The sequence below is a fragment of the Apodemus sylvaticus genome, chromosome 13 (assembly GCF_947179515.1).
Source record: "Apodemus sylvaticus chromosome 13, mApoSyl1.1, whole genome shotgun sequence".
Lineage (NCBI taxonomy): Eukaryota > Metazoa > Chordata > Mammalia > Rodentia > Muridae > Apodemus > Apodemus sylvaticus.
In genome coordinates this window covers 71,132,417-71,158,125 of record NC_067484.1, presented here as the reverse complement: position 1 = coordinate 71,158,125, position 25,709 = coordinate 71,132,417, and the positions used below count along the sequence as shown (strand labels likewise).

Sequence of the window (25,709 nt, the reverse complement as noted above, 5' to 3'; positions counted from 1 at the left end):
CTCTGGATTCTCTCTCAGCCAGAGTTAGTGGCTAGACTTAGAATAGCAATTTTAGTTTGAAGAGGATCTCTTCTGGGCTTGAAAGGAGCAACCTTGTTACGTGGCCTGAGAACCACCTGGGGATTATTTCTTTACCCCACCAGAGCCGCTGAGTTAGGATTTGTTGAGATAAGGACTGATCTCCATTTATAACAAGTATCACAAAGGATCCAGTCCAAGCGATCCGGAGGCGCACTGAAACCATCTTAGAGGATAAAAGGTCGATGAGAAAAAAGAAATGTTGTGATCCAAACATAGAAGCAGAGAGTTTTCTTTGTATTCCTAATACCTGTGTTGCTAGCTTCTCATCCTGGACACGTGCTAATCCTACACAGTTTGGAGGCAGGGCACTCTAGAAGGTCTTTCTCTCTTCTCGCCCAGCTGTGTTGAGAGAATCAGCATCAGCTGCTGACCTTCCCTGTCTAATGCTCTGGTTTGATGTTCTTACAGATGCAGGGTCCCTGAGGTCGGTGCTCAATAAAGAGTCTCATTCACCCTTTGGGCTGGACTCATTCAACTCCACTGCAAAAGTCTCTCCATTGACTCCAAAGCTTTTTAACAGTCTGTTACTGGGTCCCACTGCCTCCAACAGCAAAACTGAGGGTTCAAGTCTTCGAGACCTCCTTCACTCGGGGCCCGGAAAGCTTCCTCAACCCCCCCTGGACACAGGCATACCCTTTCCCCCTGTTTTCTCTTCATCCTCAGCAGTAAGTGTCCTTTCTACAACTCCAGCCTTTGGTGGGGTTTTTGATGTTGTTGTTGTTTGTTTTTTATGAGAAATACATTATAGATCAAGATGATGGAGTGAGAGTTACATGGTCAAGCTAACAAAATCTCTTTTAACATTAGGTTCTTGGAATGTTTGAGATCATTTTAAGTTGTAAGCCTTGAGTACCATTTTGTGAAGTCAGTAAAAATTGAGGCTCAGTGTGACAACCTAAGTTCAGTCTTCAGGGCTCTCAGTAGAAGAAGAGAACTTACCTACTCCTGCAGTTGTCTCACCTACCATGGAAAAGCTCCCATTCCTACAGACATGTCACCCCCACCCCTCACCTGTGTGTGTGTGTGTGTGTGTGTGTGTGTGTGTGTGACACACACACTTTTTTTAAGGAAGTCAGCAAAAATTGAAACATTCCTTTTTTGGTCTTCAGCAGAAAGGTTATTACATCGATCCATTTGGTTTTCTTGCAAACACTGGAATTTTGTAAGCTGAGCAGTGCATTCATAGTGTGCTCTGTCGGACTCAAGTCTTTAGAGCATCCAGGCCTTCTCCCTGTGCACCTGCTCTCTCTGTGCTCTTCCCTGCTCAGTGGTTCTGTACCAGCTGATTCCTCAGCCCCAATTGTAAGCCTTTGGAACTCTCCTCTTATATTTTGTACATAATTTGTCAGCAAGTTCTTCTGTTTCCTCTCTAGATCTACTCATGATCATCAGGTAAAGCTCTTTTGTAAAATGAACCAGTATCCTCTTACCTAAGTCTTACAAGACTAGAGCTTTGGTCCTATCTGTCACTCTGCCCTTCCTCTCTCTGGCCTTTGTCCAGCCACACTCACCTTTGGTCTTTCCTGTGTGTCCATGGGCTGGCTTCATCACTGAGACAAACCACTCCATGGGCTCTGTCGTAGGTTACACTTCAGTTCTGTAAGACATGCTCATGTGGGCCACACTAGCCTCAGCTTAATGTGTTGTCTTGGATGGCATTGAACTCCTGATCCTCCTGCCTCTGCCTCCCAAATTCTGAGAGTCTGTGCCTGTGCCACCACGCCTGGTTTAAGGCACACTCATCTTCCACACAGAACAGCTCTCCTGGCACTTACTATAATCTGTGCTATTTCTCTTACTTGCACTAAAGGCATCTTACTCACTAGTACATAGAAGTCATTTTTACTAAGCATTGGTGTAATGTGTGAATTCTCAGAGGACCAAAGTTAATAGAAACAGGGCGTGGAGGGTTAGAGAGGTGGCTCAGTGGTTAAGAGCACGGGCCGCAGAGGACCTAGTCCACTTCCTAGTGCCCACATGGCAGCTCACAAGCTCTGTAACCTTAGGGTTAGGGGCTCCAGGTCCTCTCTTAGACTCAGGCCATCAGGCACGCATGTGGTACACAATGTGCAGGCAAAGCACACACATTAAGAAAAGGAAATAGAAATGTCTTCCAGGTCTCCCTTCATCTGCGTGCAGATCACTGTTTATTACATGTGGGGGCAGTGCAGGGGCCACAGTGTGGGGACCAGCTCTCGCTCTCCCTCCATTCAGTGCTAGGAATCAAGCTCAGGTCCCAGCCTTGGCAGCAAGTGCCTTTACCTGCTGAGCTATCCCACTGACCCTGCATTATTTCTCTGGTTTCATTTCAGAAACGTTAACTGTATATAGTTTTCTCCCATTTACACAGTTGGCTCTACAGTTCACTTTTCTAATTACACTTTTCAGTGTATTTGTCTTGTAGAACAAAAGTATGTTTTTGATTATATTTATGGTTAGTGGGTACAGTCTGAAACCATAGGTGGTTTAAATATATCTGATAGAGATTGTGTCTTTTTAAATAAGTACTTGTTATATACCTCATTTACTTTCCTGAAGTGTCCTTTTTAGAACATTATGTGAGTATATGTTTTTGTCTGTTAAGTCAGGGTCTCTCTCTCTGTACTTTGATAAATGTAAGAAAATACAAAAGATTGAGGAATATATGATACTAAAAATTAGTAATTTTTTGTCTTTCTGCAATTACAGAAGACATTTTTTATCAGATTTAATCAGATAGATTAGAACTTGGAAAGAGAACTATGTGACAGTTGTTTTTAATGTTCTTGTGGTGCCTGAGCCAAGCTTACCTGAGGTTTGTCTGAAGGGAGCGAAGAGCAAAGCCAGCCTGCCCAACTTTCTCGACCACATCATTGCCTCGGTGGTAGAAAACAAGAAGACCTCAGATTCTTCAAAGCGGTCCTGTACCCTGACCGATACCCAGAAGGAGGTGAAGGAGATGGCCATGGGGCTGAATGTGCTGGACCCCCACACATCTCACTCCTGGCTCTGTGACGGGAGGCTTCTGTGCCTCCATGACCCCAGCAACAAAAACAACTGGAAGATTTTCCGAGAGTGTTGGAAGCAAGGCCAGGTAAGCAAACGCAAGTTTTCTGTTTCGTTTGTTTTCAGCTTACTGTCTGCCTGGGAGTCGCTGCTGCTAAGATAGTTCCAGGCTGATCTGGAAGATCATTTGCCAGGAAGACATACATAGTAAACTTATTGGCCATATCTTTGCTATTTCAACTTGACTTTGCTCTTTAAAATCAAGGAGCTCCCTAAGAACACTTGCTGGGCAGTGCTTTGTATTTGTAAAGCGTGGTTAAAATGCACAGGGTGGTCCTTGTGGATTGAGCTGCTGATGGTGACACCTCTGGAGGTGAATCAATCCCTGAGTGTAGGGCTGGCAAGGGCGAAGGTTTGAGCTAGAGTAACAGGGTTCTAGGGAAGAAAGCATCTGAGTCTCAGTGGATAGGATAATGAGGTGTGCTCCCTGATCTTTATACTTTAGCAGGTGCCTAAGGAAGGAGGGACTTAGGAAGTCTCCTCGTGTGCATTTGTATTATGAAGAAATAGTCTTAGCATTTGCCAGCTGTGGCTCCTCACCTCAAAATACTGAAAGATGGCTGGACAGTGGTGGCACATGCCTTTAATCCCAGCACTTGGGAGGCAGAGGCAGGCAGATTTCTGAGTTCGAGGCCAGCCTGGTGTACAGAGCAAGTTCCAGGACAGCCAAGGCTACACAGAGAAGGCTACCCTGTCTCAGGAAAAAAAAAAATACTGGTAGATACCCAGTAAATTATTCCATCCCAGGGCTTGGGAGGCAGACACAGACAGATATCTTGGGGTTCAAGGCCAGCCAGATCTACAAAGCAAATTTAAGAGAGCCAGGACTCTATTACACACAGGGGGAAAAAAGAAAAAAAAATGTAGTGGCTGTCCCCAGAGTGAGACCACAGTGTAACAACAGGGTAGAGGCAGACTCTGTTCTCCTCAGCTAGAGATTGTGACCTGGAGATTTTGGTGGAGAGCAGTATTGTGTAGATGGTTCTAATTGGGTTACCTTTGTTTCCACAGCCAGTGCTAGTTTCAGGGGTACATAAAAAGCTCAAGTCTGAACTCTGGAAGCCGGAAGCCTTTAGCCAGGAATTTGGAGACCAGGATGTAGACTTGGTGAACTGCAGGAACTGTGCTATAATATCCGATGTTAAAGTTCGAGATTTCTGGGATGGCTTTGAGATTATATGCAGTAAGTAACTTGGTTATCTGGTTTAGTAGAGACACTACAGTCTTGCCCCTGAAATAACAACCCATGCCCCATGGAGGGAGGAACCTACAGTCCTGACAGCAGCTGTGTAGAGCTGCGTGGTAGTCCTGTCATCCAGGAGCAGGCTGCACTCCAGGGGAGCAGGCTGTGTGCACCTGCGCTGCTCTAAGGAAGGGAGCAAGAACCCGTGACGTGGAGTGGTGAGAGCCGTGGGTGGAGAAAACAAGGCTCATCTAATGAGAGGTTGCATCTCTTGACACTCAGTCCCTAGAGGATTAACCAGAGGGCTTTATGAGAATGCTGTCTGTCTTCTAGAGAGACTACGGTCAGAAGATGGGCAGCCAATGGTGCTCAAACTCAAAGACTGGCCCCCTGGGGAAGATTTTCGAGACATGATGCCTACCAGGTGAGTCACTTCAGATAGTGCTATCCTCGGGCTTATGCTGGGCAGAATCTAGCACAGCACAGTCACAGAGAAGTGGACTCTCACTCTTTGTTTTCTTTCCTGGAGCAAACTGAGTCATCTTTCTTGCCCTTTCTAAGGTTTGAAGATCTGATGGAGAATCTTCCTCTGCCAGAATATACCAAACGAGATGGTAGGCTCAATCTGGCCTCCAGGCTGCCCAGCTACTTTGTAAGGCCTGACCTGGGCCCCAAGATGTACAACGCCTACGGTACGGGGAGTGCAGGGTTGCCCTCGCCCAGTACTGCTGTCCTCATTTTATAGAGAGAGGGGACTGGGGGGCAGGTGACGGGTGCAGGAAATCACACTCATTGTCCTCTGTCAGTCCTGATATGTGTAACATTCATAAGCTTGTATATCTATTAGAAACAGTTTGTTCTCAAAAATTCTACTCAGGGAGACATATTCTTACTTTATTCTTTAGTTTCGCTGTCAGGCCTGTGCTCTGCTAAGTTAAAGATGACCTAAAACACTGTGCAAGCTGAGTTCTGTCTGGTTGCCCCTAATACCTGTGTATTTTGAATTTGAAGAAAGGGACTGTTTTCAAGAAGTGGCTTGGTGAATGCTGATGATGTATGGACAGGCTAGGAATTAGTCTTAGACTGCACAGATAAAGGAGACTGCTGTAGCCTATGCCCCTCACCCCCTGCCCTCATCTCCTCCTCCTTCTCCCACCTACCTGTCGTGCTAGGGATTCAGCCAGGGTCTGAGCATTAGCCAAGCACTCTGCCGCTGAGCTGACTTCTTGATAAACACACACTTCCCTCTCAGTGTCACTTAACTTTAAAGCATCCTGGAACATATTCGCAGGGTTGACCTGGGTCCTTTAGAATACCTCCCCTTTATCTTTCATATTTTCCTCTCAACTTTAGGTTTGATAACAGCAGAAGATAGAAGAGTTGGTACAACGAATCTTCATTTAGATGTGTCCGATGCTGTTAATGTGATGGTGTATGTTGGGATCCCTATCGGGGAGGGTGCTCACGATGAAGGTATGCTTGCTAAAAAAATTGTTGTAGTATGACTAGCTTTAAGAAGTGGCTGCCTCTCCTCAGTCTACTAAGACACCGTGACTTCTTCTTTCTTCCTCTTTATATTCCACTAGTGGGTCTTTCTTAAGTTCCTTCCCGGCTTCATGGATGGCATCTGGTGGTAATTGCTAGACAAAGAGACTGATGTTGTAGCAGAGAGCTGTTTGCATGTGAATCCTTGACTAGACCCTTGCCCTTCTGTCTGGAACGTTCTCCTTTTCTACCAAGTGGCAAAGAGAGGACAGAAGAAAGGGCTGTGGCCATGCACAGTGGTTATGTGTTTTACCCTGTGAAAGACTTGGATTCCATTCCCAGTACCCACAGAAGAGGCCTACAGCCTCCTATAATTTCAGCTGTAAGGGATTTGATGCCTTTGGCTCCCAGGCACCAGCATGCATATGGTGCACATGAACTCACGTAGACACACACATAATCAAATATAATATTTTTTTTAAAAATAAGAGACAAGATTGCCTCATCTAGGGAAACCTAAGGTTGATTCCTATAAGAAGCCAGCAGTGTTCCTGCACACATTTAGTTCCAACACTTGGGAGGCAGAGGCAGAGATGGGTGGATCTCAGAGTTTAGGGCCAGCATGGCCTACTGAGAGAGTTCTAGGCCAGCTAAGGCTACATGTTAAGACCCTCTTTGTTCTTTCCTTGTACCATGTTGGATACCTGGGACCCAAATGAAGTCATCAAACATGGCAGCATGGGCCTTTACCTGCTGAGCCATCTCACCAACGGGAGTTTTGATTTAAAAAATAAATAAGCAGCCGGGCGGTGGTGGCGCACGCCTGTAATCCCAGTACTCTGGGAGGCAGAGGTAGGCGGATTTCTGAGTTCAAGGCCAGCCTGGTCTACAGAGTGAGTTCCAGGACAGCCAGGGCTATACAGAGAAACTCTGTCTTGAAAAAAACCAAATCCAAAAAAAAACCAAAATAAATAAGTAAATAAGCAAGCAAGCAAACAGGGTCTCTCTACAGAGACCTTGTCTATGTAGATAGGTCTACAGCAGCAGGCTGGGCTCAAACTCACAGAGATCTGCCTGTCTCTACCTCAGGTGCTGGGATGAAAAGTGTGTTCCATCATGCCTAGAAAGTTTTGATTCTTGATTGTTTATGATCTTACTAGACAGAAGAATGGAGACCAAACTTGTTTTAATTAGCCTTTTTTTTTTTTTTTTTTTGCCTAGAGGTATTGGTCAGACTGGTTACTTGACATCAACACTTTGTTCTTTTCAGAAGTACTCAAAACGATTGATGAAGGAGATGCTGATGAGGTCACCAAGCAAAGGATTCATGATGGCAAAGAGAAGCCAGGAGCTTTATGGCACATTTATGCAGCGAAGGATGCAGAGAAGATTCGAGAACTACTCCGGAAGGTACGCCTTTTGCTGGGCTGGGCTTGGCTGGGTACCCACCATGGTCTTCAGTATGAAGTGGTAAAGACCTATTCACATAGGGCATGGTAGTACACACCTATGGTTCTAGCATTTGGCAGCTTGTGTCAGGAAGATCATAGTTAGAGGCCAACCTGGGCTGCATAGGGGGAGACCCTGTCTCCAAAAAATAAAGTAAGAGCATGCAGCTGGAGAATTAAGAGTACTTTTGCTCTTGAAGAGGACCCAGCTTTGGTTCCCAACATCCATGTGAACGCTCATGGGCTCCGAGCTCTGGGCACACGTGTGGTGCGTGAGCTTACATTACACATTCAAGCAAAACATTTTTTCACATAAAATAAAAATAAGACTTTTTAAATAAAAAGACTCACACATGTTTGACAAAAGGAAGATACCCATATTCTTTGTGTGTTTAAAGGATAATATATTCCATGACCCCGAGTATGTACCCTATATCTTTTTCCTATACGTGCATACTGGTGATGAATTTTAGCATAGTGAAGTGCCACAGACCACCCCAGCCCGGCATGGGGGTCTCTGGAATGAGGGTCCTCGAAGTCCAGGTAGATAAGGATTCGGCGGTATCAAGCAGAAACAAACACAGAGGCAGTTTGAATCTGAGTGTATTTTGCATCTCTCAAGCAGGGAATTTTATACATAAACCAAACCTGACACATCTCTTAGAGACCATATCCAGGGGACAATTGTGACCATGATTTCAGGTTGGAGAAGAACAAGGCCAAGAGAATCCTCCAGATCACGACCCAATTCATGACCAAAGTTGGTATCTGGACCAGATCCTCCGAAAGCGACTCTTTGAAGAGTATGGTGTGCAAGGCTGGGCCATTGTGCAATTCCTGGGTGACGCTGTCTTCATACCTGCTGGAGCCCCGCACCAGGTGGGTTGTGCCGTCAAGACTGGCTCCACAGCTCCATGGACTTTGATGTCTAGTTTAGCTATAAATGGCAGGATCTAATACCAATTTTTTTGAGGCCAGGCAAGTCTCAAATTCATAGAGATTGGCCTGTTTCTGCCTTGTTAATACTGGGAATAAAGCTGTGTACTGTCACACCCAGCCTTTTAAAAACTGTGTATGTCTGTGTGTGTGGTAGGTCAGAGGGCAGTTTACGATACTTGCATGATCTCTTTCCACTACTGGGTTCTGTGTATCAGACTCAGGCTGCCAGGTTTGGCGGCAAGCACACATACTGCCAAGCCATCTCCATTTTGCCAGACTCCCCCACCCTTTTTTTTTTTAAGAGATTTAATTGGGTATCCAGTATTCTGCCTGCCTGCATGTATGCCTGTATGCCAGAAGAGGGCAGCAGATCTCATGACAGATGGTTGTGAGCCACCATGTAGAGATTGCTGGAGATTGAAGTCAGAACCTCTGGAAGAGCATCTAGTATTCTTAACCTCTGAGCCATCTCTCCAGACCCTCTAGCCCTTGTTTTTAAATTTATACTCATGTTTTTGTAGTATTAGCAGACCATAGTGACATGTGCTGTAGACAAGAGAGCTAAAAGCCAGCATGGGAGACAGAGAGTCTCACCAAAAAACAAGGAAGGGAGGAAGGGAAGAGGGGAGGAAGGAAGAGAGGGGAAGGGAAGCAAGGAGGGAGGGGGAGGGGGAAAAAAAGCAGATTGCATTTGCTTTACTGTCTACATTTCCTCATCCCAGGTTCACAATCTGTACAGTTGCATAAAGGTAGCAGAAGACTTTGTATCTCCAGAGCACGTGAAGCACTGTTTCCGCCTGACTCAGGAATTCAGGCATCTCTCCAACACTCACACCAATCATGAGGATAAGCTACAGGTAAGCAGTGTCTCCTTCATTAAAGCTCACAGTGCAAATCAGTCTCTTCGTAGGTGTTTTCTGGTAGAGAAAGGATTCTGGGAAACTGTCTGGCATCTAAAGGCTTCCTTTCAGGAAGAGATACCTAACCATTTAGGTTGTAGGGGTTTTGAGTTTGGTGTGTTGCTTTGGTTTTGAAACAAATGTCTTAAATAGCCCAGGCTGACCTTGAACTCCTAACCCTCCTATTTCCAGCTCTTCTGCTCATCTTAGTTGATGCCTATAACCCAGCTGAAGCAGGGCAAGTATCACAAGTTCCAGGCCAACCTGGGCTACTTGAGTGTTGTTTATGTGTAAGGGTCTACCATGTCCAATGTAATGATTCCATTTCTCTGTCCTTGGGTGTTTTTTTGTTTTGTTTTTTTTTCCCCGTGCTGATAACTGAGTAGACTTACATTCCTGTTCAGGGGACAATACTGTAGGAGGGTTTTATTTGGGAAGGAAGGTGCCTGTTCCTTTGACCTTTTTTTTTTTTGATAGTGCTTGGGGCCTGACTATGTGACTGTGTACGTGGTAGACAGGCACTCTACTGTGGAGCTACATCAGACTGAACTCAAGACAGGTTCTTGCTACGTTATCCAGACTGGCCTTGCACTTTTTGTAGCCCAAGCTGATTTAGAACTTGTAATCCTCCCACTTTAAGTTCAGGAGTAGCTTGAACTATAAAAGCCTATGCTGACAGGCCCAGCTTAGTCCAAAGTCCTTTTTATCAATTGGATATGAGGGTATTAATAGGCATCATGGGTAGGATACGTCCGGCAGCCCTGCACTTCCTAGGGACCATAGCTGGGGAGCGCTTGGCCCTCAGCCTTTAGGGGTGAGTGGTCTCAGCTCCCACTTGCTAAGGTTCATCTGCATTGGACTTGGCAAGGCTTTGTCAAGGGAAATTTGACAAGAGTAGTGTAGACAAGAGAACTACCTAAACCTTGGAGCTAAAAGCCAGCATGGGAGACAGAGAGTCTCCAAAAAACAAGGAAGGGAGGGAGGGAGGGAGGGAGGAAAAAAAGACCAGATTGTGTTTGCTTTGACAGGGTATTTCCTGGTGCTCAGGAAGCTTGAACCCAGCCCTGTAGAGGGTCTCAGGCAGCACGCTCCTTAGCCTGCAGATTGGTGCAGGGAGATATTTTATACAGAGTATGATCATATTAATATAGAAGCCGTGCAAAGGTACTTACTTTATCCCACATCTCAGATCTCAACCGAAGCCTGTCTCTTTACTCTTTTTGTAAATGATTTATTTATTTTTTATTTCATGTATGTTGGTGTTCTGCCTGCTTGCATGTGTGTGTGAGGGGATCGGATCCCTTGGAACTGGAGTTACACACAGTTGTGAGCTGCCATGTGGGTGACAGGAATTGTACCCAGGTCCTTGGAGAAAATAGCCATTGCTTTTAACCCCTGAGCCAACTCTTCATCCCCTTTACTTCCTTTTATTTTTGTAGTGTCTGGAGCTACAGACATGGCTCAGGTTAAGAACACATGCTAGCCAGGCACGGTGGTCATGCGCATACTGAGTCCCAGCACTTGGGAGGCAGAGGCAGGCAGATCTCTGAGTTGGAGGCCATTCTGGCCTACAGAGTGAGTTCATATAGAGCGGCATATAGAGACAGGCAGGGCCACACAGAGAAATTCTGTATTGAAAAACAACAACACACTGTTTTAGCAAAGAACCTGGGTTTGGTTACCAGGGTTTACAACTGCCTGTTAACTATAGTTCTAGATTTGATGCCCACCCCTGGCCTCTGCAAGCACTGGCTCATGTATGGTAGACATGCAAACATACAATACAATAAAATAAGAATCCTAAAAAACAATAATAAAATAATAGTATTGGGGAGTCAGCAATATGCCTCAGCAAGTAATGGCACCTGTTGCCAGGCCTGGTGACCTGAGCCCCGATTCTTGGGACCCATGTGGTGAGGAGGGAGCCAGCTCCCAGAGGTTGTCTTCTGACCACTCCCTGTGCCCTGTGGTACCCAGTGTGCACATAGACACACATACTGTAAGTGTGAGACAGTGTGGCGGCGGCGCCTCTGTAGGGCCCCAGGTCCCAGTGGTCACTTGTTCTCTTCTGTGCCGCCTTTACCATCTGACATGCTGTAGTCTTTGACTGTTTGCTGCTCCCCTGCTAAAGCAAGCTTAGCTGAGCTTAACTGTTTGATTGGCAACTTTCCCCAGCACAGACCTGATCGCAGACAGTGTGTTTCTGTTAAAGGAAAGGCTCGGTAGAGGTGTAAGGCGTCTCGTATGCCCTCACAAAGTCTCCTGTTTTTGTGAAATAGAGTGTCACATGTATGCAGTACAGGTGCACATCCAGTCTACAACAGCAGCATTATTAAAGCACCAGTGTCCTTCCTTTTTGTCCTACCTCTCTTTCCCTCCCTAGAAAACAGTCTCCTGGTCAGTCCTTTTAAAGGGTGTCTTTATCCTATAACCTTATTTTAATAACTACTTCCAATATCGTGTGTAAAATATGTTTCTTTTAGATAAATTAGAAAAAAACCACATAAGCTCTGGACCTGATGGCACATTTTTGTAATCCCACTACTTGAGAAACAAATCAGAAGGATCATAGAGGGTTTAGAGGCCAGCCTTGGCTAAGTAGTAAGACCCTGCTTTTAAAGGGGGGGAGAGGAGCTGGCAAGGTGGCTCTAGTCCCTAGATCCCACAGGCAGAAGGAGAGAACCAGCTTTGACACAGCAGGAAGAAAGCCCATTACTCAGCTACCCAGTCCCACTGACATTGTCATGAGGTCTTGTCTATTCCAGGTTGGCATCGGCCGTTGGGATTAGAGACCTGTACCACCATGCCCACCTTCAGTTCCCTGGAACTTGATTTTCTCAGGGCCAGGGTCCATAAACAAAATTCATGATAAAATATACTTCATAGGATCATGGCAAAGATTACCTAATACTCCACATAATACCTTAGTAACACTGTTCAGCACCTAGCGAGCACAGGGGTAATGATGGCTGTGTAACCTTCCCCGTGATTTCACCATTCTTCTTGAGTGAGTACTTCATTCACATCCTGCTTAGGAAGCACGTGGTCACTGCTGCTCCGTCCCAGTGGCTTTCTGCAGGCTTGTTGCTGTAGGACTTAGCTGTGCATGTGCTGCCAGGAACTGACCGTGCTGATTGTCCCCAGGTGAAGAACATCATCTACCACGCAGTGAAAGATGCTGTTGGCACTCTGAAGGCCCACGAATCCAAGCTGGCCAGGTCTTAAAGCGTGGGAACTTCCGCTCTCTGTCAAGCAGGCCTTTCACAACACTTACCAGGGAACGGCAGGGTTCTCTGCAGGAGCAGAGGCCCCTCCCCAAGCAGTGTGGTCAGTATTACAGACTCTGCCACTCTTTCTATGCTGCCTCAACACTGAAGGTTGACACAAGGAAGTCGCACTGTTCACACAGTCTCAGACTCAAAGCCGAGGGTGCCACATTCCCATCCAGTGGCCTTTTGGGAATCCAGGTTGCTTTAACATCACTGGGCTCTCCTGCACATTCTCCTGGTTTGAGTCCATGGAAACCAGGAATGTGGGCACACCTTCCTTTTCTGTTCCTCTTGTGCCTCACTAACTAGGAATGTGTTTGGAGGAAGTCATAACTGGTAAAGTAAGGTGATGACTTAATGTGCCTGGTGGAAACCTGGCAGTGTCTCCACACATGACCTCTGACCTGGCCCATCCTAGGAGATGGGGGTGCAGCCCTTCCCGTACTCTCCATGAACACTGGAGTCTTCAGGACCCAGGGAGAGCCCACTGCTTTCCCCAGGAAGCTCCAGGATTAGGAAACGTGTATTTAGTGAAAAATAGGTTTGTAGTGAAATAGTTACTATTTCATGAAAGTAGATATTTTTAGAACTTTTGAAATAACAGTTGTTTTCCTGGACTATGAGGAAAGGCACATTACATTTAGTCTTCCTTTCAATAAAACTCTTTGAAAAGAAATATGATTTTTAGAAATCAGCTGCCCCTTATAGCACAAAATCAGCCAAAGCGTAATTTAAAAGAATTGGCTTTTTATTAGAGTATTTTTAGTTTCTACCCGTCCTTCTCAGTCTTATCTTGAGGGAGCAGTCATCTGAGAAAGAACTGCGTCATGTCTGAGCTGCGGAGTGTTCCCTGCGCGCACTGCTGACCCCAGGAGCTGTGTCACCGATTACCAGCGTTCCCCTGGGACTCCTCGTATGTGTTCAAATGGGGTGGAAAGTGTGATCTCCAATATAAAGAAGTTTTGCTTTTGTTTTTTGGAGTTTTGTCTAGAATATTTTCAGCAAAACTTTCCAACTCAGTGGAGTTTTTATTAAGAATTTACTTGGAAATGATGGAATTCATTGGCCCGTAGGTACATTGGAAAATGTGCCTCTTTCCAGGTGTGCTACCCGGCAGCCTTGTTTATATGTTCACACTTACTTTCTTTGTTTTTTTTTTTTTTTTTAAATAAAAGTCATTTATTGTAGAATACTTTTAATTTCACTTTCTGTATTTTAATTTTATTGAAGGGCTGATTGGGATTTCCATGTTCTTAATAAAAATCTAACAAATCAGTTTGGAGTAGACAAAATTCTTTCTCTACCAACCTTTCTGAAGTCCAGACCACACGGGGCAGAAGTGAGAGGTGGGAGTCGATGTCAGGTTTTCCCCCTGCCCTGCATCTCATCACTGCTCTTCGCTGTTTGAATTGGGCCCAGTTGGGAGAAAGACGGTAGGGAAGGACCCACGTAAGTAGTGAGTGGGTAGAGCGGTCTCCTCACAGTGTGCTCGGTGAACAAAATGGAGTAAGTGCAGGGTGAGAGGAAACTGCCTTAAAGAACACCCGGGGCAGACCTGCAGGTCAGACTGGGAGCCGTGCAGTTGCCTGCCTTAAAGTGTGTTGTCCTAGGATGCCTTAGAAATGATGGAAAGACCCAATTGGGGTTTTATTTATTAAGCAAAATTAAAGTGTTCTTGCTGGATTAAGGACAAACTACATTCTGATTTTAAAAGGCCTTTTGGGAAGGAAATTGTAAAGAAAAGCAGGAGAGGTCATAGAGGCGTGCTTCTCTGAAATGTTTGAAGACACCTTCCAATGCATTTGAGCCTGGAAACATAATTACCAGGGTAGAAATAGACCATTTGTGTTTTTCAAGGATGCTAGGTTTGAATATGATCATAACTCTTTGAAATACAGAGTTGTGAGCGTGTCCTTTCAGCCTGGTGGAACAGGTTAACAGTGTGGTCACCAAAAGGATTGTACCTCAGCATAAAGGCCCAGGATACAGCAGTTTTAAAATGGGACAGAGAAGGAGGCTGTGGAGGAGGGATGCTCTGGGATATGACTGCTTTGGTGAAAATCGGGAGGCAGGCTAGCCTACATTCTGGATATAAATGTCTTCAGAATTAGGACATCCACTACCAGTGGTACTTGCTGGGGGTGGAACTGTCTCTGGTCTTTTCACTTACTTGAGAGACCCTCTCCTCTCTCCTATCCTCCCCCCATATTAAATTTCACATCTCCCTAAACTACACACTCACACACACACAGAGACAACTTACCACCAAAACCCTCCTGTTAAACTGGGAATTGGCAGTTCTTGACGAGGACTGGAGGACAGGTGCAGCAGAGCCTCAGGAGGACGTCCTTAAGGAGCCTCTAATGGGGAGGGGACTTTGACTGTTTGGGGGATGTAGCCTAATAAGTGTGGATTAGTGGCCATCAGCATAGTAGTGAAACCAATAAACCCCATCTTCAGGATGAGGATAATTATAACTTGCACCTTATAGGGTAGTTGTGAGGATTCAATGAAACGCTAAGGCTCACAGCTGAGCAAAGCAGCCCTTCCTCCTCGTGGATATAACCTTCAACCTGATGTGGGCAGGGCGGGAGGTGGGCTGCAGCTGATGTCAAAGGATGGAACCAAACGGGAACCCCGCCAAGACTCTGGCCTCCAGCTTGAAGCTCCAGGACAGTGAACAGGCGATTTAGAGGGAGGCTGGGCACGGGGGTGAAAGCGCATGCCCAGGCCCAGCAGGTGCTGGGGGGGCGCGCCGACACCGCGGCCTCCCCTTTAAGAGGCGCCACCGCCCACGGCCCGCCGCTGCGGCAGGGACCTCCCCTTTAACGGCGGCAACTCCGCGCTCCGCTGACCCCACGGCGGCTGCCGCTGCTAACAGCAGCTCCTGCTGCTTCAGCCGCCGGCCTCGGGCAGCTGCATCCCCACCCGGGCTGGGTCCCCGCCCCGCCATGGTGTCCTGGATCATCTCTCGCCTGGTGGTGTGAGTGCAGAGGCTGCGGCGGGGCCGCCCGGGTTGGGGGATGAGGGGGCCGGGGGCGGAGGGCGCGGTATTCAAGCCCGGGGTGGTTTAACCCAGGGTCCCTGAGTGGTGTCCCCAGACACAGAGATGTGGGACCGAAGACTGGAAGGGGAGCATGGCAGGCCTGGTTTCCCAGGGACCTCACCCATATTATTTTTAAAACCCGTATATTCTTAATTGCCTTGCCCCTGCGCCCTCCCCCATCCTAGACGCTGAGCAGCTACTGATTTATAAGGGGAGGCGGGCACATCCCCTCCCCCACCGAGCAGATCTAGGCTGGAGGAGCCTGCAAGACCGTCCTTTCCCTCCAGGAAGAGATTAAGAGGGGAGTATGACAGGGGCCTCATCATTCCGGAGCTCAGATCCACCGCCCATTCCCTAGGGCCTCCCCAAAGCTCTCAGGCCTTCCTCCAGGTTCCGACTAGTGATAAGAGGAGGACACCTGTCCTAAGGCATCCGGAAAGCAGGGCTGGGCATGGAAGCCGAGTTGCTGGGAAGACAAAAGTGGGGAGGTAACTGGATGGATCCATATCTGCCTAGGATTGCAAAAGCCATTTGGTGGCCTTGATTCCAGGCACATTGTAACAGTCACATTGTGGAGCTGTGGTCCTGGCACCTCCCCCAGATACAGGAACAAATACCTCCCTCCCACAAACACACACAAGCCAGATTTGGCCTTGTGGATTCTGCCCCGCTCTCTCCAGCATCAGCACAGGCAGTGAGTGCCCTACGTTGGCAAAGCGCCCACACTTTAAGGTACCGCTTCAGAGCCAACCCTTCCTCTGCTTTAGGGCTCTGCCCCGCAGCCTCCGTCAAGGCTGGCATCCCAGCAGCCCCACCCTTCTTCCCATTGAGTGTTGTCACATGTGTCCTGGTTTCCTCTCAACCCGTGGGGTTTCCTCTTCCCACCCCTACAGGCCTTATCTCTCCATGTAACTTCCAAGGGTGGCTACTTTTCTGGCCTGGGCAAACTCCCTACAGGATACAGGACTTTCTTTCTTCCTCTCTTGTGTCCTTTCTGTAATCTGTAGAAGGGTGCTCAGATAAGGTCTTAAGCCCAGGTCTTCAGTACCTGACCCTGGGCCATGTTGATATTGGGGTTGTAAGTCTTTTGTGTCTTCCAGGGCCTCCTGCACCTGTGTCCTCTAGTCCCAGGGCCACAACAGCTCTGGCTGCCAAGTTGGGTGCCCTGTTTGGTGATGTTAGAGTCCCTTGGGGACCTGGCCCTACCCAGCCCCTAGCAGGGGGAGGGTATGAACAGATGGTTAAAGAGGCATTAGGCAGAGAAGGAAGACATCTCATGGCGGTGACCAGCCCCTCAGCTCCCATGACACGCCTGTGGATAGCCAAGGATCCTGACTGGAGGGACTCCTGCGGCCTCCTACCTCTGTCTTCCATTTCAAGGGCTAAAGGAATGAACAGCGGACAGGGAGAGGGTCCCACCCAGACTGGCTGAGGCCCCACCCCCACATGTGTGTCTCTCCAAAGGCTTTGACTTCATAATCCTTGACCAGTGCTCCTCGGACAGCTGGTGCCGTGGAGAGTGGAGAGCCTGCCCTTTGCTCCTTAGCACCCCGGGGATGGTGCAGAGCTAGGAGGAAGGGTAGCCCAGTAACCATGCCTGCCTCCCTAGGCTCGTCTTTGGCACCCTGTACCCAGCCTATTCTTCCTACAAGGCCGTGAAGACCAAAAACGTGAAGGAATACGTGAGTGCATGACCGTACCCTGTGTAACGTGTGTGTGTGTGTGTGTGTGTGTGTGTGTGTGTGTGTAGAACATGGGAGTAGAGTGTGGCTTTATGCCACACAATCCAACAAGACCCTGGGAAAAAGAGTTTCTGGGATGTTCCCTATCCCTGCCCAGGCTTGGCATGATTGGCAAGTGTGAGGTCTTGGGTATCGCTCTCCCAGGACGGCTAATGTGGAGCAGACAGTGCTATGGGGTTCTGTTTTCTCAGCTTAGCCCGGGTATGAGGAGCTGACAGACCAGGGACGTCGGGTGTTTCCACCTCCTCCCCTCCCCCCTCCCCCCCCACCCCAGCCCTAAGCCCTGGTTAACACTGCCCTCTGTCCCCCAGGTAAAATGGATGATGTACTGGATTGTCTTCGCCTTCTTCACCACAGCCGAGACACTTACGGATATAATACTGTCCTGGTGAGGTCCAGTGGCCCTCCTTGCATCTCAGAACCCAGAGCTCTTCCTTTCTCTAGTCAGACAGATAGGCAGAAGATTTGGACCCAGGCTAGAGTCACCCCCAACTCCCAACAGTCCCTCAGCACCCTTAATACGGCTCTTCACACCTGGTGTCGGGACAGTAAGGACAGACCGGGTATGGTGGCACACTCCTTTCATCCCAGCACCTGGGAGGCAGGGCAGGTGGATCTATGTCCCGAGTTCCAGAACAGCTGGGGCTATCCTGCTTCTGGTTTTTTTGTTGTTGGTGGTGGTGGTTTTATTTTTTTGAGATAAGGTTTCTCTGTGTAGTCCTGGCTGTCCTGAAACTCACTTTGTAGACCAGGCTGGCCTCAAACTCAGAAATCTACCTGCCTCTGCCTTCCAATGCTAGGATTAAAGGCATGCGCCATCACTGCCCAACTTTTTTGGGTTTTTTTGTTTTTTTTGGTTTTTTTTTTGGCTATCCTAATTCAAACAAACAAACAAAACCTGCCACATTTCTTTCTGGTGACAGCCACATGCCACAGGGAAACTGAGGGAATGAGTGTGCATCTGCTCTCACTGTGACATTAGACAGGTCACCAGTCCCTAAACCTTGTCTCCCCGGTTTGTGGACCAAGCATGTTTTATTGTGCCGACACTGAATGCTGGTATTTCCAACAGGCACAAATAGCCCTAAAGTATCTGAGCATTACAGGGATGGGGAATATGTCTGAATCTGCTCAGAATGTTTTCTGGGTGAGAAATACCTCATGAAGAATAAAGTATATTGGAATTTGAATCACCCATAATCCCAGTCCTAGGGACTATAAGGTAGGAGTATCGTTGCAGTTTTGAGGCCAGCCTGGGCTACATAATCTCAGGGCAGGGGGCAGCAGAGTGGTTCATCAACAAAGTTCCTGCTGCATCAGCTCAAAGCCTGCTGACCCGAGTTTGACCCCTGAGAGCTGTATAAGAGTAGAGAGCGGGAATCAGCTCCAGATACTGTCTTTTCTGACTGCCACAGACAAACTATGCACACATGCACAATTGCAGGCATGCGCATATAGGCACATACATAAACATGATGAAGGGTTTTTGTTTTTTAAAGATTTATTTATTATTTGTAAGTACACTGTAGCTGTCTTCAGATACTCCAGAAGAGGGCATCAGATCTCATTACAGATGGTTGTGAGAGCTGGGCAGTGGTGGCGCACGCCTGTAATCCCAGCACTCTGGGAGGCAGAGGCAAGCGGATTTCTGAGTTCAAGGCCAGCCTGGTCTACAGAGTGAGTTCCAGGACAGCCAGGGCTACACAGAGAAACCGTGTCTCGACAAAAACCAAATCCAAAAAGCCAAAAAAAAAAAAAAAAAAAAAAAAGATGGTTGTGAGCCACCATGTGGTTGCTGGGATTTGAACTCAGGATCTTCAGAAGAGCAGTCAGTGCTCTTAACCACTGAGCCATCTCTCCAGCCCCTGTATTTTTTTTTTAAGATTTATTATTATATTTAAGTACACTGTAGTTGTCCTTAGATGTATCAGGAGAGGGCATCAGATCTCATTGCAGATGGTTGCTGGGATTTGAACTCAGAACCTTCCGAAGAGCAGTCGGCCCTCTTAACCACTGACCCATCTCTCCAGCCCCTCTCCGCCCCCAAAAGATTTATTTATTTATTTATTGTATGTAAGTACACTGTAGCTATCTTCAGACACTCCAGAAGAGGGCATCAGATCTCATTATGATGACGGTTGTGAGCCACCATGTGGTTGCTGGGATTTGAACTCAGGATCTTTGGGAGAGCAGTCAGTGCTCTTAACCACTGAGTCATCTCTCCAGCCCCGTGATGAAGGTTTTTAAAAAGAGGCAGTAGCTTCCTGGCCACAGCCCTGCACCTTCTTCCTGAGGCTTCTTGCTTTTTTTTGGATTCAGGAAAGCATAATTTTCTTTTTCTTTTCTTTCCTTTTCGTTCCTTTCCTTTCCCTCCAGATAGAGCTTCACTGTGTATCTCTGGCTGGGTTGACAGTGGAACCCATTATGTAGTCTATGTTGACCTTAAAATTGTGATTATCCACCTGCCTCAGGCTCCCTTATCCTAGGATTACAGGTGTACACTGCACCACAACCCGACTTTTTCTTTTAAAAAAGCAACAAAACAAAGCCCTTATTTTCTGTTCACGGGTGTCTTGCCTGTCTGTATGACTGCACCTGCCGTGCACCTGGTGCCAGAAGAAAGTGTCAAATCCCCTGGAGCTGGAGTTACAGACAATCGGGAGCTGTCGCGTGGGTGCTAAGAACTGAACCCAGGTCCTCTACAAAAGCAGCCAGTGCTCTCAACCCAAGTCGTCTTTTTCCAGACGTGCTTCCCTTGTTACATAGGGCGTCCCCAGCATTTTGGGTTTTCTTACTCTTTCCCCACCACGTGACAGCTTGTGAGTCACGCATCTGCACTCTACCCTCTGTACTGGCTTCAATGGCCCGGCATCCTTCCTTCTCCCCGCCCCCCTTCTTTTCTTCCAGGAAGCTGCTGAGTTTGAAGCTTGCTTACCCTGAAATTGTTTGTCTTTGTTTTTCTTTAAAGCGCCAATAAAATTGTCCTTGACTTCAAAAGACATATTTTAAGTGACAGATAAAAGAACTTAAACATTGAGAGACAAAGTATCATTTGATTTGGCTATAAAGCCCTTGCCTTTGCCACCTATAGTTTTAAAGAGAGGCAATCAGAGATGTGTTAAAAGCCTGGGGCTGGGGGCTAGAGAGATGGCTCAGTGGGTAAGAGCACCGATTGCTCTTCCAAAGGTCATGAGCTCAAATCCCAGCACCCACATAGTGTCTCACAACCATCCGTAAAGAGATCTGATGCCCTCTTCTGGTGCATCTGAAGACAGCTGCAGTGTGCTTAGATAATTTTTTTTAAAAAGCCTGGGGGTGTGATAAGTCTAGATTCCCTGGGTACAGGTGAAGGAGAGGGCTTTGTGGGGCTGTGGAAGATGAGAATGTGAGGAAGGCCCAGAGCTGCCTGCTTGCGGCTGAAGCAGAGCAGTCACGTGACTCCAGGAGGTCAAGGCTAGGGTGAACCACTAGGACAGCACCTTGAGGAAAAACAAATTATTTTATTTATTTGGTTTTTCTTTTTTTTCTTTTTTTTTTCTTTTTGGTTGTTTTTTGGATTTGGTTTTTTTGAGACAGGGTTTCTCTGTATGGCCCTGGCTGTCCTGGAACTCACTCTGTAGACCAGGCTGGCCTTGAACTCAGAAATCCGCCTGCCTCTTCCTCCCAGAGTGCTGAGATTACCACCACCCGGCTATTTATTTGGTTTTTCAAGACAGGAGTTTTTTGTGTAGCCCTGGCTGTCCTGGAACTCGGAGATCCACCTGTCTCTGCTTCCCAAACACTGGTACTAAAGGCTTGCATCACCATGATTTTTAAAAAAAAAAATTTTTTTTTTTTAATTAAAAATTATCAAAGGCCCAGAGAGACAGCTTGGTGGGTAAAGCACTCGCTGTGTAAACATGACGCCTCAACTTCAGTCCCCAGAGCCTGTGTTTAAAAGAAATGGTGGCCCATACTTGTGACACCCTCGGGGAGAAGCAGAGACAGCTGGCTCACCAGAGATTGCTAGCTCCATGCCAGAGAGGCAAGAATGCCCAGGGTGGCCTCTGGCCTCCGTACTCAAGAACGCACATGCACATGCATAAACATGCACACACAGACCGAGTATGATAGTTTATGCCCACGAGTTTATGCCCCCATGCCTGGCCTTTGTTTTTGTGGTCTGTTTTGAGATAGGGTATTAGATAGCCTAGAGCGGGCACAAATTTGTGATCGGGTCTCCCATACTGAGATTATAGGTATGTATCCTAAATGGGGCCCCCTTCTTACCTTCCACATGAGTCTCAGTTTAGCCTTCTCCCCAACCCTGTCTCCACCCCTCCCACACACCCGCCCCTCCTGGAAACCACGTGGCCTCAGACCACTTAAAGGGTGGGAGCTGTCCAGGGTCCGCGCTGCTAAATCCAGTGTGTGTCTCTCTCTTCCCGCGCATGCTCTGAGCACACTTCTCTCCGCCCAACAGGTTCCCCTTCTACTTTGAGCTCAAGATCGCTTTTGTGATATGGCTGCTGTCCCCTTACACCAAGGGCTCCAGCGTTCTCTACCGCAAGTTCGTGCATCCAACACTGTCCAACAAGGAAAAGGTTTGCCTCTACCTTCAGTTCCTCCGGCCTGGCCCAGCTGAGACATCCCCCTGCCTGCAGTTACCTGGCAGAGCCCAGCTCCCTGTCTTTGCACAGTTGTCAGCAAAGCTACCTGGCGGGTCTCTCGTCCCCCTAGGAGATCGACGAATACATCACACAAGCCCGAGACAAGAGCTATGAGACCATGATGAGAGTGGGCAAGAGGGGTCTGAACCTCGCCGCCAACGCTGCAGTCACAGCCGCTGCCAAGGTGAGATGAAGATGGGTCCAGACCCCCAGGGCCCCCACCTTGTCCACCTTCCGTCCTGCCCAGGCCCCTTGGCATCCACCCTAGGCCTTGGGGACTTTGGGCTGTGCAGCTCCAGGCTCCAGCCCTGTTTTCTTCTACTGTCTGGTCAGTTTCCCCATCTGACCAAAGGGAAACTATCCCAACACCATGGTAACCTCTGTCTCCACCCCGCCCCTTCCTCCTGCTCTCTTGGTGCGTGGTGGTGACCCTAGGGCCAGGGGGTGCTGTCGGAAAAGCTGCGGAGCTTTAGCATGCAGGACCTGACTCTCATTCGAGATGAGGATGCGCTGTCGCTGCAGGGCCCGGATGGCCGCCTGCAACCTGGCCCTGCGGGTCTCCTGGACACCATCGAAGACTTAGGTACTGGGACGCCCTGGGCTGTGGGAAGAAGGCCAGGGCTAAAAACAAACAAACCAGAGGGACCCCTGGGCCCTCGTTCTCTTTTCCTCCCCTGAAACCAGGAGATGAGCCTTCAATGAGTCTAAGGTCAAGCACAAGCCAGGCAGATCCCCGGACAGAAACCTCAGAAGATGACCTCGGAGACAAGGCACCCAAGAGGACCAAACCTATCAAAAAAGTACCCAAGGCTGAGGTGAGAACAGGGGCCGTGGCCTTGGGGAGCTGGGGGAGAGACAGTGGGGGCGAGCTGAATCCCACTGTCCTCTCTACATAGCCACCAGCTTCCAAGACGCTAAAGACCCGGCCCAAGAAGAAGAGTTCTGGAGGGGGCGATTCGGCTTGAGAGGCTCAGCCCCGCCCACCCCTCCATCCATAGGACAGTAGCAAGCACCGAGAAGCGCCGCAGCCCTGTCCCCTCCAGCAATGGGCCACCAGCCCCAAGTGTTTCAGACCTGCAACCCCCCCCCCCTCCAGATGGCTGTTTCCAGTCCCCCCTTCCCAGGAACCCTCCTCCGGAGGGGGCGTGGCGAAGAGGAGGTTGAGGACAGATGCGATGACTAAAGCCTTGGGAGGTGGAGGCTCAGTGGCCAGCGCTGCTCTTGCTGCTGCTCTAGTCCCGCCCTGCCCGTCCAGTGCCTTGCTGACCATGGCCATCCCTTCTCTGAGGCCTGACCTGCCCACCACCCCCTCCAGGGAGGGGGCCTTGAGAAGGGAATGAATCGGGGCAGGCCTGGGAGGAGGGCGGTACTGGGTACAGCTATGCGTGGAGACACGGGCTTTCAATAAGCAACATGGCCATGCGAGAACTGCAGCTGGTAGGGCTGTGTATTCTACCAAGAGAGGCGAGATTCCAAGGGTGTGCGTGCCGGGGAGGTTGGGTGAAAGGGGTCACCTGCTCCCTACATCAGCCCTGGTCTTTCTTCCTCTTTATCCACCCCTGCTGGTCTCTGAACCTCAGAGGTCTCAAGCCCTTGACAGAACGAGGCTCTGAGGGACCCCTCCCTCCCCTTCCACCCTGACCCCTTTTACGCGTGCGTTCACACCGTAGACTGGACTCCTCCTGCTCCGCCACAGAGGCCCTGCCAAGCTCTGTGTCCCCTTTCCTCTCCTCTAAAGGGGACCCATCCCACCTCACCATGAGGTCCTCTTCCTGGGCCAAGCAAACCCCTGACAGAACCAACCCGGACCCCACCCCTGGCCTCGGTTCTGCCAGCCTCACTGGGGCCAAGTGGAACCTGTGACAGGAGAGAGATGCAGGAGCTGCAGGCTCCCCATTCCATGGTGCCCACTGGACCTGGGCACTGGATGAGCCAATACACGAAACTCTGACACCTCCTTTATTGTGGTCTCCGCCTTGTTCTTGCCCCCACCCGCCAGCGGGAGGAACCTCACTGGGAAGCAGAGCCTAGCTCTGAGGGCCTTAGAGGAGCCCAGTGGAGCCCAGGAGAGCTGGTCCATGTGGGAAGGGTAGTTTAGGGGTCCTCACCCCATACGTTGTTTTACACCCTGGAATCATGTCCCAAGACCTCAGTAAAGACCTTTAGTAGCCCGAGGAAATTGCCAGATGTGAACTTTAGGGACGGGTTCCCAGTGAGGTTCCCAGGGGGGAAAATGGGATAGGGGCTGTTAAATGGAGCTGAAGATGGGGCGGAAAAGCCCAGGACGCTGGAGTAGGTGGGAGAGAGAAGACTCAGGAAGGGCAAGCCATTGGGGACAAATGAAACAGGACACCAAAGCCTGGAACCAGAGGTGTTTTAGCATGGAACCAGAAAAGTGCAGGGGGAAGAGGAGGAGTCCGGTCTGGGAGACATAGCAGGCTTGCTGGGGAGGTGGCTCTGAGGGGCCAGAACCTAGGAGGAGGGGTCCAGGATGGCAGAGCAGCAGAGAGGGGAAGGGGAACAGAGAAACAGCAACCTCTCGGGCTGGAAGGAAAACATCATGGTGGAAGTGACTCCAATCCCTGCGGTGGCCAACTACCCCAAGTGCAATAGACTCCCTCCCTGGCATCCGGGCAAGTACGCCTGACATACTGGAGCCAAACTATCGGAGCCTCCAGAACTAAGATGTGAGAATGTAAGAGGCCCCTTAGGGTGAGAGCGAAAGCAGCCTTTAATCCTGACACTCTGGAGGCAGAGGCTGGTGGATCTCAGTTCGAGGCCGGCCTGATCTACTGAGTTAGTTCCTGGACAGCCAGGGCTACACAGAGAAACTATGTCTCAAAAATGAATAGATAAGCCGGCAGTGGTTGCGCATACCTTTAATCCTAGCATTTGGGAGGCAGAGGCAGGTAGATTTCTGAGTTTGAGGCCAGCCTGGTCTACAGAGGGAGTTCCACGGCAGCCAGGGCTACACAGAGAAACCCTGTCTCAAAAAAAAAAAACAAAAACAAAAAAAAAACAAACAAAAAATAGATAAATGAATACATAAATATATAAAAAGAGAAATCTATAATCTAAAAATATGTAAAAGTAAGTATATGAGGGCCCCTTGCCTACCCTGGAGTCCTCTAGACAAGCAGCCCTCTGAAGACACTCCTTCTACCATTGGCCCCTGTCTAAGTTAGGTTTCCATTGCTGTGACAAACACCATGAGGAAAGGAAAGAGTTTATTTCAGCATGGGACTCTCAGGTCACACACTGTCACTGAGGAGAATCCGGGCAGAGCCCAAGGCAGATCTGGAGGCAGAGGCCGTGGGCGAACAGTGCTTGCTCCTCGGGGGTTCCAGTCCACTCTTGTACACCTCCCAAGGTCACCTTCCCAGAGCATCACTGGCCAAAGGGAACTGGGCTCTTCCAAAACTGTCAACAACTAAGAAAATGCACCACAGCACCACAGGCTTGCCTATCTGATGGAAGCAGTTCCTGAAAATGTCCTCTTCAATTTCCTTTTTCCTCTATGTCAAGCTGACATAAAAACTAGCCAGCATAGCCCTTGAATTTGGCTCTTTTTTTTTTTTAATTGAAAAGGAGAGGGAAAGACTCATTCTTTAAGATTCCCAGAAAGTAAAAGGCTGTAGTACTATGCTAGTGTTTACCATATAGTCAGGAAACAAGTTAGGGATTTCGTGTAAGTTTCATTTGCTACATCACACACACACACACACACACACACATGTGGCTAGGAGACCACTGCCAGATTCTGAACGGCCATTCTCTACATATATATACATCTGGGTTTTTTTGTATCAAAAGGAATATGTTCAGACTTCCAAGCTCCTTGTTCTGTTGCCATGGAAACAGTCAGGCTTCCGGAACTCTAGGCACGGGGTCTCCCCCCTGTGGTGCGGGGAGGAGAGCCTGAG

At 48.6% G+C, this 25,709-nt stretch overlaps 2 protein-coding genes across 6 annotated transcripts in view; both read left to right on the top strand.

Moving 5' to 3' along the window:
* The window catches only part of Kdm3b (lysine demethylase 3B), a 56,156-nt gene extending 42,532 nt beyond the window's left edge, over nt 1-13,624 (top strand). For all 4 annotated transcript variants that reach the window (XM_052201351.1, XM_052201350.1, XM_052201349.1 and 1 more), the window contains 10 exons: nt 490-746; nt 2,888-3,154; nt 4,138-4,309; nt 4,643-4,733; nt 4,871-5,001; nt 5,663-5,782; nt 7,065-7,204; nt 7,945-8,121; nt 8,904-9,038; nt 12,225-13,624. In XM_052201351.1, coding sequence (XP_052057311.1) covers nt 490-746; nt 2,888-3,154; nt 4,138-4,309; nt 4,643-4,733; nt 4,871-5,001; nt 5,663-5,782; nt 7,065-7,204; nt 7,945-8,121; nt 8,904-9,038; nt 12,225-12,305 — 1,571 coding nt within the window. In that variant the 3' untranslated portion in view covers nt 12,306-13,624. The remainder of the gene's footprint in view (nt 1-489; nt 747-2,887; nt 3,155-4,137; nt 4,310-4,642; nt 4,734-4,870; nt 5,002-5,662; nt 5,783-7,064; nt 7,205-7,944; nt 8,122-8,903; nt 9,039-12,224) is intronic.
* A 1,294-nt stretch (nt 13,625-14,918) lies between these two features.
* On the top strand, nt 14,919-23,748 carry Reep2 (receptor accessory protein 2). Of its 2 annotated transcripts, none has more exons than XM_052155768.1 (8): nt 14,919-15,332; nt 17,005-17,077; nt 17,449-17,525; nt 21,600-21,720; nt 21,857-21,970; nt 22,228-22,369; nt 22,471-22,601; nt 22,683-23,748. In XM_052155768.1, exons 1-8 carry the CDS (start codon nt 15,301-15,303, stop codon nt 22,749-22,751), a joined length of 759 nt encoding a protein of 252 aa, XP_052011728.1. In that variant the 5' UTR covers nt 14,919-15,300; the 3' UTR covers nt 22,752-23,748. The 2 variants fall into 2 exon arrangements, with proteins under 2 accessions (XP_052011728.1, XP_052011727.1); XM_052155767.1 differs by having other exon boundaries at nt 14,928-15,332; nt 22,222-22,369.
* Nucleotides 23,749-25,709: the final 1,961 nt, after the last annotated feature.

Bases quoted from the DNA above. Each gene is read 5' to 3' on its own strand.
- Reep2 (XM_052155767.1), top strand. From the start codon at position 15,301: ATGGTGTCCTGGATCATCTCTCGCCTGGTGGT. The intron at 15,333-17,004 runs GTGAGTGCAGAG...CTGCCTCCCTAG, and splicing joins ATCATCTCTCGCCTGGTGGT to GCTCGTCTTTGGCACCCTGT. The intron at 21,721-21,856 runs GTTTGCCTCTAC...TCGTCCCCCTAG, and splicing joins CACTGTCCAACAAGGAAAAG to GAGATCGACGAATACATCAC.